The 17,629-nt window shown below is 44.7% G+C and overlaps 1 protein-coding gene across 1 annotated transcript; it reads left to right on the top strand.

Annotated features, from left to right (window-relative positions):
- Positions 1 to 131: 131 nt before the first annotated feature.
- On the top strand, positions 132 to 7,908 carry lfng (LFNG O-fucosylpeptide 3-beta-N-acetylglucosaminyltransferase). The gene is made up of 8 exons (XM_034593635.1): positions 132 to 638; positions 4,722 to 4,770; positions 4,976 to 5,078; positions 5,173 to 5,326; positions 5,438 to 5,523; positions 5,784 to 5,949; positions 6,066 to 6,151; positions 6,242 to 7,908. Exons 1-8 carry the CDS (start codon positions 282 to 284, stop codon positions 6,306 to 6,308), a joined length of 1,068 nt encoding a protein of 355 aa, XP_034449526.1. The 5' UTR covers positions 132 to 281; the 3' UTR covers positions 6,309 to 7,908.
- The last annotated feature ends 9,721 nt before the right edge of the window (positions 7,909 to 17,629 follow it).

Raw genomic sequence — 17,629 nt, 5'->3', positions numbered from 1 at the left:
CAAATAGAGAGGGAGATAGCCACGCCCCATTGAATCGTCACTGAATGGCACGCTGCATTCACTGAGCCCCTCTCCTCCAGGGGGCGTGGCCACCACAACAAGCTTATATATTTCTCCTCCTATCGATTCTCTTATTCTGCTCCCAGCTATGCAGCCCGACGGACCCTACATCTCTGCTCCTGTGTTCCCTTAGGTTTAAACCCACCATATGGACTTTGTATTGGAGACCCCCGCCGCGTCATAGTCTCGAGTTGTGTTTAATTGTTTAATTGGTTCTCATCATGCTGAAGAACAATGCGAAGAAGGCAGCGATCACCGCGGCCAGCGCAGCATCCCTGGGTCTGCTGCTGCTCGTGCTCACCGTGCAGCTGCGCCGCGTGCAGGTGGACGAGGTGACGCGCGTCGAGGAGCCCGCGAGCGCGCAGGTGAAGACGGGCTTCTCCGCGTACTTCACCAAGCTGACGCGCGGCCGGCGGGAGGCGGCGAGGCCCGCGCGCTCCGCCGGCTCCGCGCCGCCGCCCCCGGCCGAGGACATCACCGCCGACGACGTGTTCATCGCGGTGAAGACCACGAAGAAGTTCCACCGCTCCAGACTGAGCCTGCTGCTGGACACGTGGATCTCCAGGACCAAGCAACAGGTAAAGGGCGCATGCAAACTTTTAAAATGTTGGCCATGAATCACTCCGCACGCTTTCATCAACTCCTGCACTGTGCGTGCACATTTAAAGGGTGCAATCTGTTCGTGTCATTGTGTTCTGGTTGCACCGCTGAACAATGACCCAGTGCACACATGGAGGTGATGCCTGTTGGCTGCAATTCACTGATGTATTGTTCCACTACCATGTCGCCAGATGACGCACTGGAATAACCTCCCAGCCCCTGTTAACCGTGCTGAATTTCCTCCCCGGCTCTGTCACTTTTTATTCTCCCCTGAGTGATGTCCCTGAGAACGCAGGGAGCAGTTTCAGGACTCCCTCTTCTCCCTCTCCCAGCCCCCCTCTGCTCCCCACTCCCTATTATCCCTCCTCTTCTTTGGGTGTCCCCTGTGAATGCCCCCGGTGCAATGGATGCCTCACAGCACCGAGTCCAGCGCTGTCCCCCTTCCAGGATCTTAACAAAGCGTCTTTCTGAAGGGGGGAAGAAAAGCTTTTTCCCCCAGCCCCTTGTCTCCCCTCTCTCCATGGGAACGTGGGAGAGCTGAGTCTGGGTCACTCGCTGAAGGGATGGGGAAAAAAACTGGGGGGCTTCGTGAAGGGGATGCATGGGGACAAAAGGGGCGCATCTATAGGCAGGGGTGGTGCTGGGAAGTGGAACGCTGGGTATGAATGTGTGGCCCTGAGAACCAAGCGTCTGCAGGGGGTGCACGCAGTGTGAAGGAAACAGGGGCCAGTCAAAGTGATTTTTATCCCGCACCCAGAGGTGTCAGATTCAAAACGTCTTTTTGATTGGCCTCGGACGCTGTCACACACATCTTTTACAAACTCCCCCTTTTGTTGCAAGCACTGGGGAAGTTTGGGGAGATGCTCTTGAGATGTGTGTGATGTCAGGAAAATTGTGTCAGATCACACAGATAACCTGCATCTGACTCAAGTCACTAACCCCCCTCCCTAACCAGACTCTTATCATCTGCTTATTTGCAAAGTGATTGTGCTAAATGCTTGTAATTACTGTGCTGGGTGTTGTTGTTAACCCATCGCACAGAGTTAACAGCAGGGCTCACAGGACAGGCAGCTGGTGGGTGACTGCGCTGACAAAAAAGACAGGGCGAGCACCACAATGCCGGGTGGGAGTTCCCGGATAGAAGGGTGCCAGGTGGCCGAGAGAGACGGAACAAAGGGCGGCCTTAATGCCAGCCATACGATGCTCTGAGTTTCCCACCGTGTGCATATGGCCATCCTCCGTGTTCAGGTTTGATTCTCACGCTCAGCTGATGAACATCTGTCGTGTCTGGACCACTTTTGTGGCACGGGGGACCAAAGTATTACAGAGGCAGAAGCGAGTACATGCGAGTTTCTCGGATAAGAGGGAAGACTTCTTTACTCTCGGCCAGCTGTATTCATGAAGAAAGGGGAGGGCAGATTATCTCTGTGATGCCTCTGCTGACATAATAATGCCTGTGGCCTTCTGAATGTTTGAGCCCATTCAAAGCACAAATAGGACTTTTTTTTTGTAAAGCCAATCAGTAAGAATCTGGGTAAATGGTTCCCTTTGTGGCTTAGAAATGTCAAACCCGAGAAGTTTCTGGAAATCAATTTGAAATCTAAATTTTGCCTTTTATAAAACATGTAGCACCCTTTCATGATTTCTAGCAACTCCCCATTCTCCACACCGGAACAATCATACTGAGAGGGGGAGGGGGGCGGGGGCACAGAATGGATCATGAGGTTTCCTTCCCCACGCAATCAAAAACTTAAAGTTTCGAACCTTAAGCTCCCTTTCCTGAACTGATTTGTCAAACTGCAGAATGCTCAGTAGCAACTTTTATCAAAGCCTACATTCATTTTTTTGCGAACGTCTCGACAGCTGGTGTCCGCATCTTTGTGGCGGTGCTCCCTGCATCCTGCTCTTAAGAGTATGGTAATCAGCCAGCGCTGCAACAATGAGCGCTTTTAGCATCTAGAAGAAGAAAAAAAAGACACCCTCGACGCTGTATGTGAGTGAGTTGAATGGCTGCACATTGAAGCGATTACAGCAGAAGTGGTCCGAAAGATGGTGGGCGTCATTCAAGTGGAGGGCCTGGTTCGAGTACAAGACAAGTTTATGTGCAGAATCCCACTCTGCGTATTCTTTATCTTCCTCCTGTCATCGCACTGCGACTTGTTTTCCAAATCATTAGTGCCGAGGGGGAAAAAGTGCTGAAAGGGCTTTAATGTCTGGGACAGAAGCGGGACGGAGTCAGGGTGGAGGTGGTGGCCGGGGGAGCCGTGATCCCCTTCCTTCCGGTGGAGCTGGAGACAGCCAGCCAGCCAGGCAGGCACCACGTCCAGCTCAGACAGGGCCGCGCCAGGCCTTCCTGTGGTCGGGAGCCAACCCCCCCCCCCCCCCCCACCCCCTGGACCCCAACCTCATCCTTTCTCTTTGCTCTCTTGTCCTCACCCCCCCTCCTCACCTCTCGCTTCTTATCTCTGCTTCACACGACCCGGTTTTTTTATTTATTCTTTTTTTATTGTTCTTGCTTGAATTAGTATTCCATGAAAGTAACTGTTCCTATAAGTTTCAGTTAAGAAACAAAGAGAGAAAGAAAAGAGAGAACCCTTCCCCGGGAACTTTCTCTTTAGTTAACTCCGGCAGCTGTATGCAAATGCCGGCAAACATATTTAGAATTTACCCAGTGGAGACTTTACCCAGCATGAAAACTCACAGCATTGTTCTATTCAAGGGGCTCCGGCCGTGTATGTGGCCCAGAGGGGAGGAGAGGGAGGAGGCAGGATGAGGGGGTGACAAGGGGGTGAATGGCCACACACGGTTTTCGATTTACTAATCAGCAGTGAGATTCCTCCCCACACCCTCCATCCCTCCCCTCCCTCCCTCTCTGTCAGTGCCCTGGCAGCTCTGGCAGCTGCCTCAGTGATTAGGCCGTCTATTCAGCGGCCTCTAAAGCAAACAGTGCCAGCCTCTGATCCCGTTACCAGTGAAACCACCACCCTGTCTTAAACAAATACAGGATCAAGGCTCCGGCATTGGGCAACATCTGCGCTGAGTCTGATCCATAAACGCTCTGAGCTGTGTTTTCCATTCAGAGGAAAAAATAGGGTTGAAAGATGTCGTTTTATTCTGAAATCAGCGGCCTGTTTATAGACTGCACAAGTAGTCGCGGTTTGCATTCGGTTTGCATTCTTGCAGGAATGTGAGTTAAAACTGATAAAAAAACGGACTCTGTCAGCGAGGCATCAGGCTGCACGACCTGGCATGTAGAGACACGTGGCGTAGATAAGGCGGCGTGATGTGCGGCAGGTGCTGCCACACCTCAGATGAAGAGTAAACAGACCACTGGCAGTTACAAAAACCGGCGGCCTTTTCATCATCGCCATTCACCAGCTAGCACCTGCTCGGCGTGAGCTGCCACAAAGAGGAGTCTAATCTCCCCCCCGGCCTTTTTAAAAAGCGTGTTCCTGTAAGGTGCTCTTTGTTGTTAACTCCTTTTATGACTAACTGCTACATCTAACAAGACCCTGCAGGTTCACGGTCTGATTCCTTTAACCTGTGGACTCTGTCGGGCATAGAGCGGCGAGAATAAAGAGGACGGTGGTGGTGGTTGATCAGATGTGTGTTGACTGTAACATTTGTATGCTACAGTTTTAGCCGCATTCAACACATGTTTGAGCTCGGCAGCACGTCCAGCAGGGTGCAGGGGCTCGGCCGGGGGATGGGATACATGAATGGGGATGTGTGTGGGGGCGGACAGTCTGCCTCCTCCTTTGTTCTATGTCTGGGATGCTTCAGGAGGCTGCATAGTTGCCATGGAGAGAGTGAAAACGCAGGACAAAAGGCCTTTATTAGAGCAGGGGGTTGTTTAACTCAGTGTGTTTTCCACTGCATAAAGGACACGGTGATTGATGCTAATCACACCCGGGTTTCATAGGAGGAAGAGGGACTTTGCGCACGCTGTTAAATTTGATCACGTGACCGCTTCACATGATCGACCGAACCCAAGCTGCTCTGATGTAGTGGGTTTAATGAGCAAGTCCACTAATCTGTGATGTCCTCTGTTTGGTTTACAGACGTACATCTTCACAGACGGAGAAGACGAGGAGCTAAAAAAGAAAATGGGTGAGTTTCATGAGGGGGATTTCATCTCGGGAACAGATATGCACATTGTTTTATTGGATAAGGGGCCAACTGTGAATTTGTGAGGACATAAAGGGCATAACAATTTGGCTTTGGCCTTTTGTGCCTCTGGGAAAGATGGCATTCAAATACATAGAGCCTCCATTGATGTTGTCCACTCATATGTTTTTTTTCTCTGTTGCCACAGGGAGTCATGCAGTCAACACCAACTGCTCCGCGGCTCACAGCCGACAAGCTCTGTCTTGCAAGATGGCGGTGGAATATGATAAGTTCATAGAGTCCGGGAAGAAGTAAGTAACACCTACACGCCACATTTGTTTATCATAAATGGTGATCATCGCATGAATCTCTGGATCTAAATATTCCTCTGTTTCTGCTTCTTAGGTGGTTCTGTCATGTCGATGATGACAACTACGTGAATGTTCGGAGTCTAGTGAAACAGCTGTCCCAGTACCCCCACACCCAGGACATGTACATCGGCAAACCCAGTCTGGACCGGCCCATCGAGGCCACGGAGAGGCTGGGCGACAATAAGATGGTATGCATCCGCGACATATTTGTTTATGAATATAATATTTCAAGGTCACAAAACAGGTTATTTGTCCGAAAATACTGTAAATTAAAGCATCTCTTCTGTCCCCTCTTAAAGAAACCAGTCAACTTCTGGTTTGCGACTGGAGGAGCCGGTTTCTGTGTGAGCCGGGGTCTGGCGCTGAAGATGAGTCCATGGGCCAGGTAAGAATCAGATACACTTACACACACTGTGTATTATCACTTTACTGCAGAGACCTTACATTTGTAAATCAGTCTTAGGATGAAAAAAGCAAAAATTCCTCAAATGTCAGTCAGACATCCACCGAATATTGAGAAATATTGTGTTAAGTGTTTACTAACAAGGGGGGAAACATTCCACATTCCTTTTAAAATCATTACAAAACTATGTTGTGTCACACCAGCACTGACCAGGTATCTCTCCTATCTTCATGTCTTTTCAGTGGCGGGCACTTCATGAACACAGCGGAGAAAATCCGTCTGCCCGACGACTGCACCGTCGGCTACATCATCGAGTCGGTTCTCGGGGTTCCGCTCACCCGCAGCAACCTGTTCCACTCGCACCTGGAGAACCTGCAACTGGTGTCGCGATCTGAGATTCACAAACAGGTGAGAAACTCAAGATTATCATTTAATATCAGACAGGATTCTTCAGTCTTTAGAGCTCCAGAAGGTCGTTTCTTTTTTTTGTGTCGCTCATGTTTCTGTAATAACTTTTCTTCCAGATCACCCTCAGTTATGGGATGTTTGAAAACAAGAGCAATATTATCAATTTGAAAGGGGCATTTTCTGTGGAGGAGGATCCATCAAGGTGAGAGATCTGTCTGTATTTAATGACGTGACTCAGATTTCATCGACCCGTCTTCACTTGTCTAACTCTAACCTTTTCTCTTTTGTCCAGGTTCAAGTCTGTGCACTGTCTCCTGTACCCAGACACCCCGTGGTGTCCTCCTCAGGTTGCCTATTAGGGCGACCGCTCCTTTCTCATCCTCGTCCCCCTCGTGCCTCGGTATCTGAAAGGCTCGAGGGGACCAGTGTTTGGTATTTGACCGCGCGGCTGCTGTTACTGCAGTGGTGCGCGGTCTTTAATAGTTTAACTGGGCTGCTGTGCGGCCCGCATCGGGACTATTCCTTCCTGTCCGGATCCAGGAACACCCCCTGCTCCCCATGATGCTGGGGGCGGAGGGCTCCAGCTCCTGGCAGGAAGTAGCTTTCAACGCTACGCTTTGCAGGCAATCATTTGAGCTTTGTGATGTATATGTTGCTTGTAAATGTTTGCAATTCTCATAGAATGTATTGTCATATATTTGAGCCTTTTTGCCAGCTTTACATGAATTTCTTCTTTTGTTTAAGCTTTTAAAAATGCCTTCAGGTCCATGGTATGTGTGTATATATATGTGTATGTATATATATATGTGTATGTATATATATATACACACACAAATGAATATGTATATATATATGTAATTGGCTTTTCTGGGAATTTTTGTTCCGACCTTTTCATCCAGATGACTCCGGACAAACGCTCTATTATGAAGATGTTACTGTGCTTTTTAAGTTTACAGTGTTGTTACTCCCACTAACCTGAGCTGGCAGTAGGCAGATTTCCAAAAGCATCCTTTGCTTGTGACCTAATCTGAGGTTCATCAGGACAAAGCACTTTTACGTTTTTTGATATTTTTTGGGTGAACTGACCTAATTTACATCCTTGACATTCCTCAGATTTGTGTCCCAATGAACGAAAAAAGAAAAGAACCCCCTCAAAATCTCAGCATCTATTCATTCTTATGTATTTAATAACACTCCTTGCAATCAGGGAGGAATAATGAGAGGAAGCGATTTTGATTCGGAGGGGGTTACAATCAGCTTTTGATAGAAGATGTTGATCTTTGTTTGAAAATTGCACAGCTGAATTTCAAATGACTGGTGTTTGCTCCTGAGAAGACGTTCACCTCCAGAGGTTCAACAGCGCAGAAGCTTAAGCTCGAGACAGAGAAACCCAAAATAACCATGTTCTCTAAGTAATAAGCACATGTGTAATCCCAGCCTCAGTCTATAATAGTTTGCACAAAAGACTGATGAGCCTCTCTGTTATTATTATTATTATTATTAACATGAATGTTCTTTATTTACACATAATATTGGCTGGTTACTGTTGAGGCCTGTGAGGTGAAAACTTAGCAGGAGCAACACCTGTGTTTCCACATGGAGGCGTTTATTCCCTCTGTGTATTCTCTCACCCATATTGGGTTTCGCTGTACATCTTGTTTACAGTATTGTGTACTGTGCCTTTTGTTTAAATGAGTAGTTACTGTAAATGTTTAGAATGTAATTCCCCCCTTTTGCGGTTTACATATGCTGTTAATGACCTGGACATGATTGTTGTACAGCTTTGAACTGTGTGACTAAACAACTGTGGTATTTATTCTCCAGTATCTGGAGGGGTTCAAACTGTTTATTCCCAATGCCGGCTTCTCAGGAATTATGAGCTTGATGGTGGCGTCTGCTGCCTGAAGGGACCCACAGTGGGACCTGAAACTTTGAATAAAAGAGCATAACCACTGAGAACCTTTACATATTTGTGTTTTTATTTGTGAGTTCACCATTGTACACGTAACGTTCAAAACAATCCGTCTTAACTTGCTGAACACTTAAATGACACATGAGCTTCAGTCAAATAGACAATCTGATGGCAAGGACATTTATTTACTTTGTAGATTTCTATTTCATATAGGCTGCATAAACAAATTAATCCAAACCATTAGAATACATACATTTCAATGCAATTCAATGCTTTACAAATGTCTATATTTTGTTAATTCCAATCAAATTCCACCGAGTGACACCATGACAACTAAAAAGGCAGAATCATCAAATATTTCACAGAAATAACTGAACTAAAGTCAATGCACATTATTGTAGCAGAACCTTGTGTTTTTTCTTTGTAACACCATTTTACACCTGAGGAACCTCTTGACTTAGAATGATAGTTAGAGGCTAATACCTAAAACCAATCTTAAACCACATCCCTCTACTACAATACAATGAACTATTTAATTATGAAGATTATAGATACAGAGTAGAGTACTTTTACTTTTGTTATTCTGAAGAATAATAAAATGTAAAATCAACACACTGATGCTTTACAGTGTTATGTAATGTACAGTTTATTGGCTGTTACTAGTTGCTCAATACTGGAATCTTAAAAAACCTTTATGAGCATGTAATAAATAATGTATTGTTATTGTATGTTAAATTCAGGCAATCAACTTTTATTAGTAAATTTGGTCCAACATTTCCCACAGTCTATGGCGGTAAAGGGGGTGCAAAACCACTCTCACAAAGGCCGATCCCATGAGTAACAATTCTGAATGACCAAGTCTAAAGAGTAAAACATAAGTTCTGTCGCGAGAGAAAAAACTGCCACAACTGCAACTGCTAAAACAATGAGGTCTGGCTCTGTGTGGATGGTAAAAATATTAAGGACCATAGCGCAAGCATGCGGTAGTCCCACAGCGTAAATAGTGCTTCAGTACTTACTTACTAGTACTATGAAAAGTGTGAAACATATTGGTTCATTATGAAACCACAGTGGGACAAATTAAAAATTAGAAACAGTGTCATGGTTGCTAGCTACAACATCCAAATGTTGCTTGAATGCTAATCCATCACTTCAGTGTTGCTATCTTTAAGTTGGCGATGTGAATACTTCCACTGGTGATTGTGATGAATGGTCCCATTCAACGTTTTCCCAGCATCAACAATAGAAGAGCCTCATGAGATATTTTACTCCATTCTGACAAAAAGACAGATTACGTACTTACTTACTCAGTCAAAATTATGCTCCCAGCCTCCAGCACACACTGGCTGAACCCCGGCAGGCCTGAAGATCCATCACCAGAGCCTCACATGAGAGACAAATCACCCAGAGAGACATCCTCACCACAAACCATAATCACAGCTTTGCCTTCCAGTTATGTATAGTGGGAAAAACTGCAGTGTTTAATGTGTCTAAACTTTGTGTTCAACATCAGTCATCTGCGCCTTGCCTTCTTCTCTCCATTGACTCGTAAAATGTTTCCACTGAATCTGCACAGAGGTTTCAAATCATCCGTTGGGTAAAATAAGAAACAATCCCAGCAGTTTGATTTGTAGCTTCATTCAGTGTCAAATCGGCTTCTCCCGGCTCGCTAACAAGAGGAAGAGACAGATCCCTCCTCTGGCACTGCACCCATGGGAAAAGAGGGCCCGGGGATTAAGCATAAAACTCTTGTATTATTAAACTGGCAAGCTGTGAATGTGCAAACAGTAATCGGATCAGCAGCAGTTTGATCTGTTGCTACAAAAGAGAAAAGTTGTTACATAAATAACAAAATCAGATGAGTGTTGGTCTAATCTGCCCTTAATCGTTTTAAGCTCCGACTCTCAAAACTACCACTTTTATGTAACAGGTCCCATCCAAAGAGTGTTTATGTTCACCGAACGGCAACTTTAATTCACAAAGACGTGTGCATCTGCAGCATTGCAATGGAAAACAACTTTCACATTTTATTCCCAGACCATTTCCCTCGGCTCGTTTGTAATCTCTCTGAATCGGTGATCCTTCAAACATACCAGAGTGTCACATCTGCGAGTAACTTTGCAAGAATGGCAGTTGTTGCATGTGAGTGCTTTCTCCGCTGTTTATCTTCCCTGAGCATTTGCTATTGTAGTCCTGTTTGTTCCCATACCAGCAGACGCAGCATAATAAATACAGCGGGTTTTAAGTGTGCGGGATCAGCCGCTCAGTTTACATCGCGAGCTGAGGCCAAACGTTTTCAGCGCCACACGGAGGGACAGATTTTACAGAAAGGAGGACACTAATGGCACCATTATACCTCAAAGCTCAGAATTACTGAACCTCACCACCCCTGACCTTGAAATCCAAGATGGCCCCTTTGTATATCTACAGTTGTGAAAGCTGTAGTTTATACTGTTTATTAGCACTTTTGTCATTAAATGTGTCGTACACGTAGTACTGTCCAATTACTGTCTGTGGACATTTTACTACGGTGTTATTATAATGCGTTGGTATGAACTGTTTTTTGCTAACAATGGCTAAATAACTGGCTAACGTAAAAATTGTTCCTGTGCAACTCGAACGCTATCAACTCGGGTATTCAGGTGAGACTTCATTCCGAGGGCCGATCTCCGAGCGCCGAGATGGGATGGAACGTGGCATACATATAGCAGCAGGAGAAAAACTGCTACTGGCAACGGGAAAGGTGTTAATTCCCTTTTTTAGTAAACCTGCATATACAGTACCTGATAATTTTGGTGTAAAAGATGTTTTAGAGGTGCTGGGAAGTGGGTTCATGAAGCATTGAGACGTATCCAGGGCAACTACTTCACCCTGTTTTCAATGTTTTCAGTTGTGCTATGGTAAACTGGCAGCATGTCAACATCAAAAGAAGATATGATATGTATCACAGGGGCAATGCAAATCGTGCACAGAAAGTAATAACTTACATTATTCCTACCACATGATGACATATGGCTCGTGCAGATAAAGTGTTGTCATTGGTTGCAAAAGTGAATGTATTACTTCACTCTAAGACTTCAGAGTGATGTCATGATGATGTCAGACCCACCGTATGACCTTTCATTAATTTGGGATCTATAAAAGCTTTAGGTTGTGTCTATTTTTTTTCTTAATATGCTTGATTTCATTTCCTGACTTCATTGTGACTTCTCCATGACGAATATGACGGTGATTAATTGTTTGATCAACATAAGCTGTGGATTCTCTCTCTATTCCTATTAAATGAGGAGATATCTTGGAAAATGTGTTTTTCAGACCATATCTTTGTCAACCTTAACCTTTGACTGATCAACTCCAAAAGTGAATCATCTGAAGATACCCTCCCAAGTATCACTCCCACTCAGTTTAGTTAAAATTCATTGATGCTTTGCTGAGTTATTTTGTACGAATACATACACCCACACACTGGGAACAATAGCCTGCCATTGCACAAGGTGTTAAAAAGTCAGTATCGTGACTGGAAGTGTGACTCAGGTGTGTGACTCTAACTTTCGAGCGCTCGTGTGATTTCAGCTGTTTTGCATATAGAGCACAGTGAGTGTGATGTGGCAACAGATAACAAGAAAACAAACACCCAACTGCAGCCGTCCACCGCTGCCCGACCACCTGCCTGTCATCCCCACCGCGGTGAAACATGACTGCAGGCTGGAGCTGCGGATGATTATCTGCCACTGATAAAGGATCCGGCTTCCAAAATGTCATCGCGCTCTGTTTACACAACATGAAGCGCCTGCATGACTTGAGTCCGTCTCAGTTTGAGTCATAGTTGAAAAGAGATTCAGCCTCATTGCTCTTTTTTTTTTTTCACCCCAGGCAGAAACAAAACACATGAACATGGAGCGTCTCGTCTGTCTCACATGAAATGACCCAGCAGCCGTCAGAAGTGTGATCGCTGAACCTGCTTCTCTTCCAGGAGTTCAACTTTTCATTTTCAGGATATTCTATGCAACCTCACTGGTTTATTTAAACACAGAAAAATGGAGTCGAAAGATGATACTTGTGTTTATCATATATGGATTACTGAAGTGGGTTACCTGACCAGAGCCTGTGTATTGATTGAACAACCATAAAGAGATGCCAGATTACAACAAAGTGACACAAAACTATGACAAAAAGATGCAGAACGACTACAGAGATATGAAAGTGACTGAACGGAGAAACGAAATGACTAAAGAAAGACAAAAAAAGATGGAAAGAGATCACAAAGAGTTGCAAAATGACTTAAAATGACAGAGGAGACGTAAAACGATGACAGAATGAGCCACAGACCTGCTAAACGGCCACAAAGAGATGCACAACGACTACAAAGACACACACAATGATGACAAAGAGATGCAGAGTCACATGTGGAAAAGGAAAAGCTAAATAATCAAAGAGAGACAAAACATCATCAAAGATATGCAAAATTATTACAAAGAGACATTAAACGACCACAAAGACGCACAAAATGAGCCACAGTCCTGCTAAACAACCACAAAGAGATGCTGGACTACAAACCCCGACACAAAATCAAAAAAAGGACAAAACATTTTATTGTGGTTTTCTTAAGAGACAGAAAACAACCACAAAGATGCAAAAAATTACTTGTTTTTGTTTTTTTCCTGTCCTGAACATAAATTGTGAATAATTTGTAGAACTTTTCTTTCATTCACAACTTTCAGGAACTCAATACTTTTAATTTAAATGCATAAAAAGATGGATTTTTTTCATTTCTTATCTAGTAAAAGAACATCTCACAAACACGGGATATCGAGGTTTTTCAACAACAACATGATTAAAGCCTCGTCCCCGTCTGAAGGTGGACTGACAGGACACACTTGTAAATCTGTTAATGGTTTGTTCCCTGCTGATTAAAACACAAACACCGGGGTGAGCTTTCTCACACCTGCCATCGCTGCTCTGAGTGGAAGATGTGAAATTTCACAACACTTGTAAAATCACTCTTTTGTGTTTGTCTCAGCAACACAGCAGCACGTCTGACCGTCAAAACCCCAGAGAGGGAGCAGGGGAGTGGGAGCAGAGGAGTGGGAGCCGGGGAGTGGGAGCAGAGGAGTGGGAGCAGGGGAGTGGGAGCAGGGGAGTGGGAGCAGGGGAGTGGGAGCAGGGGAGTGGGAGCGGATGTGGCTCACAGTGGACGGCTGCCACAGAGGGACATTCCTCAGAGTGCAGGGGATTAGAGATGCTGGCCACTCGCACATTGTCTTCATGACTCTCCTCTGCTATATCAGTCAGTCTCCAATTAACAGGCCGCATTGTCTGCAGGATTAGCAGCGGCGGGACAAGCTCCGCTGGCCTGCAGAGAGATCTCACAGCAACTGGCACAGGCCTTAATCCTCCTGTACGTGTGCTCTGAGGACACGCCAAGTGGAAGTTTACCATAATCCAGGTATCACATAACCCCTCTAAAGAAGGACTTGAACTTTGTAGTAAGCAGCACTTGAGTGGCGGACTTGAGGAATTTGGAGGAGGACGAGGTTTTTCTGCCTCCAGCCGAGCAGGAGCTGTTGTTTTCCTCCTTAGTTAAAAGATGCACTGGAGCAAGCGAGTGATTTTCACACTGTTGTTTTTCTTTAAGACAATCAATTCGTCTTTGACTTTTGTGATTATTCCAATATTTCATCATCCACATTTTAACACCATTTGCAGAATAAAGTGGGAATCATTTGTTTTATTACTGTAAATTAGTTTTCATTCAAATATCCACATCTGTTTCACATCTGCAATGAATGAACAAAACAGACTTAAGAGCATTTTGAGGTTTTTAATAACCTACAGCAACAATTATTCCTATAAACACATTGTATTTATATAATTAAAGATGTGTTATATTAATTGTCATTAATTATCTGTTTATATACAATCATCCAATTATGGATCACTCACAGGAGGAGTTTCTAAAATCAACGGGATGATTTCAAAATTAGAGCTGAAACCTGCTTACAAGCATATAATAGTTTGTTATAAACTATTTAATTATTTTATTCTGCATTTAAACTATAAGCAGGGGTGTCAGCAGTGCAACATTTGTTCTTTTATATCAACACTTTTTGCTGAAAGGGGCATAAACAGATTTGTTTCCTATCGTACATTCAAGTCATTCAAAGATTCACCGATAGAAACTCCACAATCTGTTGTGTAATGTTCCTCACGCTCCAACTCGTGAAGTGAAAAAACAACAAGACAAAATTCATCATTTCAGTCTGTCAATGTTCAAACGATGTAAAACTGCCTTTCAAAACAAAACACCATGGAAATATTTCAACAGTGTAATAATCTTTTAAAAAGTAGTCAGTTGTCTTATTATTACACCGACAAGGAGACATCAATTGTCAAACAGGCCAAAGAAAAAGAAAAAGACAGTTTAGATTGACAACATGAAAAATGGTTTCGGCGATTTAAACAGTCAGATAACTGTGACTAAAATTGACACTAAAGCTACAATAACAGAGTCAGGGAGCAAATGCAAATCCGGATGCAAATGATGCTGAACAACGTCAGAAAGTGATGAATCATAACTTCTGTTCACTTAAGGCCGCTTGAGGACAGCTGCTTGTCTCCTGTGCATGAATTGTGTCTCTGAACATTTAACGTGACCTCGGTGATAAGGATGCACACGTTTCCTGGCTCGGAGCTGAGATCATGTGGTTGAAGCTGCATCGTTGGTTCATTTTAAAGGTGGCAGTGAAGCACTGGATCATGAAAAGGTTCTTCACTCAGGCGACTTAAGACAACGGTGAAAGAACAGGGAGGAAGGGGAAGTGCTTTTAGAAAGTCACGAAGCATCTCAGTGAGCAGGGATGGGGGTGTGGGGGGGGACCAGACAGCTCCGCAAATAATCCTTCTCTGCCTACGTGCTCCCTCTGACTGGTCCGGGTGACATGTACAAAGGAGGAGGTGAGGTGTGAATAACGCGAGCGCCGGCTCCCAGGACACACAGCTGCCTCCCTCTGAGCCACAGTGGAGACAAACCAGGGACCCTGTTTCCTTCGGCTCCCTTTAACTGGAGAGCAACAAAGAAGCAGGATTCCCTCCGGAAAACAGGAAAACTGCCTCATCCGTCCTGCAGCGACACGATGAGAGGAACGAGAGGCGACAGTGAACATGATGGAGAGGATGCAAGAAGCAGAACTTGTTTTCTGCCTCTTCTTAGTGCTTCAGAGGGAAATTTTGTTTCTGCTCCAGTTTGTTAATTTGACAGCTGTACAAAATATACAACTCACCATAAGAAAAGGAAAACGACAACAAAGCAGTGCTTAGTTGGGGCCCTTCTCACATTTCAGATGTTTATTATGTTTCTTTCAGACATGCACTGAACTCCAGACATATTTCCTGAAATCAGAGCACTGGAGTGAGCGAGTTGACCAAGTTTCTAACTCGTGACCGACTTGGAAACTGGAAAAACACAAATATCTGAGGGTGTAAAAGTGGTGCCATGCTCGTGGGAGACAAAGATGTCAACTTGCGGTGACAATGAGATTCAAGAGCTTTGGTTGATAAGGGCCGACGCCAGTGTCCATGTGCTGTAAACAAAAATCCATGATTGATGTCCTGCTGTCCAGACGCCTCCCCTCGTCTGGATGGTCCGGACATTTTAACATCATTGTGAACTTTAACACGTAAAATCTCCTGCTGCTTTCTTCATATGTGAGTCTGGAGAATATCCAAACCCCATTTTTTTTAGTTCTTGTCTGAAAATGGCTCTAGAGTTGTTTGCATTTCCCCCAGAGATTTCCTGCTGTAAATCTTCAAGTACAAATATATGTTTGTTATGTGTCAGAATTTAGTTTTGTCTGATTTCTTCTCCATTATTCGTCTCACAACCCCTGAAATCTCTCTGGTGACCCTTGGAAGGGCCCCGACCCCCAGGTTGGTAACCACAGGACTAAACAACCAAACTGCTCAACTGCAACTTTTTATTAAACGCAAGAAAAAACTGATTTAACATCATCGGTTTAACAACAGTCACGTAAAGTTGTTAATCGTCCATCAGATCTGAACATCACTATAATGATTATGGTTATTTTTTATTATTTCTACAGACTTCAGGTGTTGGATGTTCCTTGAACGCACCAATGAGGAGGATTTCCAAAATGCTCCTTGCTGTGTAACAAAAAATGTGTGTAACATCCACTGTGAGTCTCTGTTGTGTTATTTTCATCATGCACTTGAACAAATGGAAACTCTCATGCAGCCAGTGAGGCCGGGAAACAATCTGAAAAATGGCATGTTTTGGAAAAAAGCCGTCAGTGCTGTGGCGTGGAAATGAAATCCTGCTGAAAACATGCAAAACCTCAAGTTTATGTTCTGCTCCATCATCTTTCTGTGAGTGTTTGACACCGGAGTTGCACTGAGCACAGTGTGAACCATAGAACGGACTCACACACACACACAGAGGAGGTTGTACAGGTGCATTTTGTAAATGGACATCTTGACTTGTGCAGCCTGAACCCTCTCGTGTGTCTCCTGGCAGCTGCCTGGCACCGAGAGGACGGAGCTAGAAAGACCTCATGGCAGAGCGCCCGGCCACACTCAGGAAGTGTCCTTGGGGGGGGGAGAGGATGGGGAGGAGGGGGGTAAGAGGGTGCAGGCCCCTCACCCCCCCTTCCCCTCTGCCCCCTCACCATTCAGCTCCCTCACCTCAAAGCATTAGAGACGCATTCCTCCGGTCCAGCAACAAGCAGGGTAATTCAATTTCCTCGACAGTGAGGGCCGTGTGAAATTTCATTTGCATCTTTGGGTCTGCGTGTATGACGGGTTGTAAAAAAAAAAGAAAGAAACTCAGCCTCCGTCATGCTTTGTTTGTTTACTGCTCTGTTTAGTCCGGCCCCTTGAAACCTCCCCAGTAAACAGCAGGGGCTCCAGGAGGTGATGGAGTCTCTATATTCCTCTTTAGAGACAGATAAAAAAGACAAAAAGCAGAGAACATACTGCCCCAAAATCTGAAAAAGACAAATTTTCATGCCATGGTAAAAGATCAGTGAAGCATTTGAAAGCAAAATTAGGAGAAAATGATGAGGCCTGCTGCAAATATGTGAAGACAGATGAGATAAAAACAGTCTATTCATATCTGACCCCAGCCATCAGTCTTCCTCATGAGAAGTCAGTGTTCGTGGAGACAGCAGCTGCCGCTATGAAGGAAGTTGACAAAGCCCGTCTGGTGGCCCGGTGCTGACACTGACCTCTCGTCTGCTGTCGGCCCGGAGAGGTCAGAAACACAAGACTGCTTTTCTGCTCCGGTCAGAGGGATCTGCCTGCAGGCCTGCGCTCTGTCAGCATTAAATACTGATTAGAGAAATACAGCTTTCTTCAGAAATCATGCTCTTCAGTCTCATGGACGTTGGAGGAGGAAGTCATCACTTAAAAACCTCTTAAAAACCTCTTAAAAACCTGAAATAACTGAATTTTGTGTTGTGACCTGAAAACTGAAAACGAGTAGTGAACCCAACACTGATATATTTTCACTTTGTTTGCAAACTGTTGCTCATCTTCACATCCAGAAGTTACAGAGCTATCCTCCATTTGAAGTCCTGCTTTTAGACACCGGACACATACAAGTCACATATTCACTCTCTTTAAGCTCTGTGTTTGGTCTCCTCCATAAACTGAGGGAAACTCTTCTGGCTTCGTAGTTAGCTGCTAGATGCTGTTTGGTGCTGACTGGTTGACTGTTAAGTTGTGTTTTTAGTGGTTTTAACTACAACTAAAGTT

The sequence above is a fragment of the Hippoglossus hippoglossus genome, chromosome 8, assembly GCF_009819705.1.
Source record: "Hippoglossus hippoglossus isolate fHipHip1 chromosome 8, fHipHip1.pri, whole genome shotgun sequence".
Classification (NCBI taxonomy): Eukaryota; Metazoa; Chordata; class Actinopteri; order Pleuronectiformes; family Pleuronectidae; genus Hippoglossus; species Hippoglossus hippoglossus.
The sequence above is the reverse complement of the archived record's forward strand: the minus strand, read 5'-3'. Positions and strand labels throughout refer to the sequence as shown.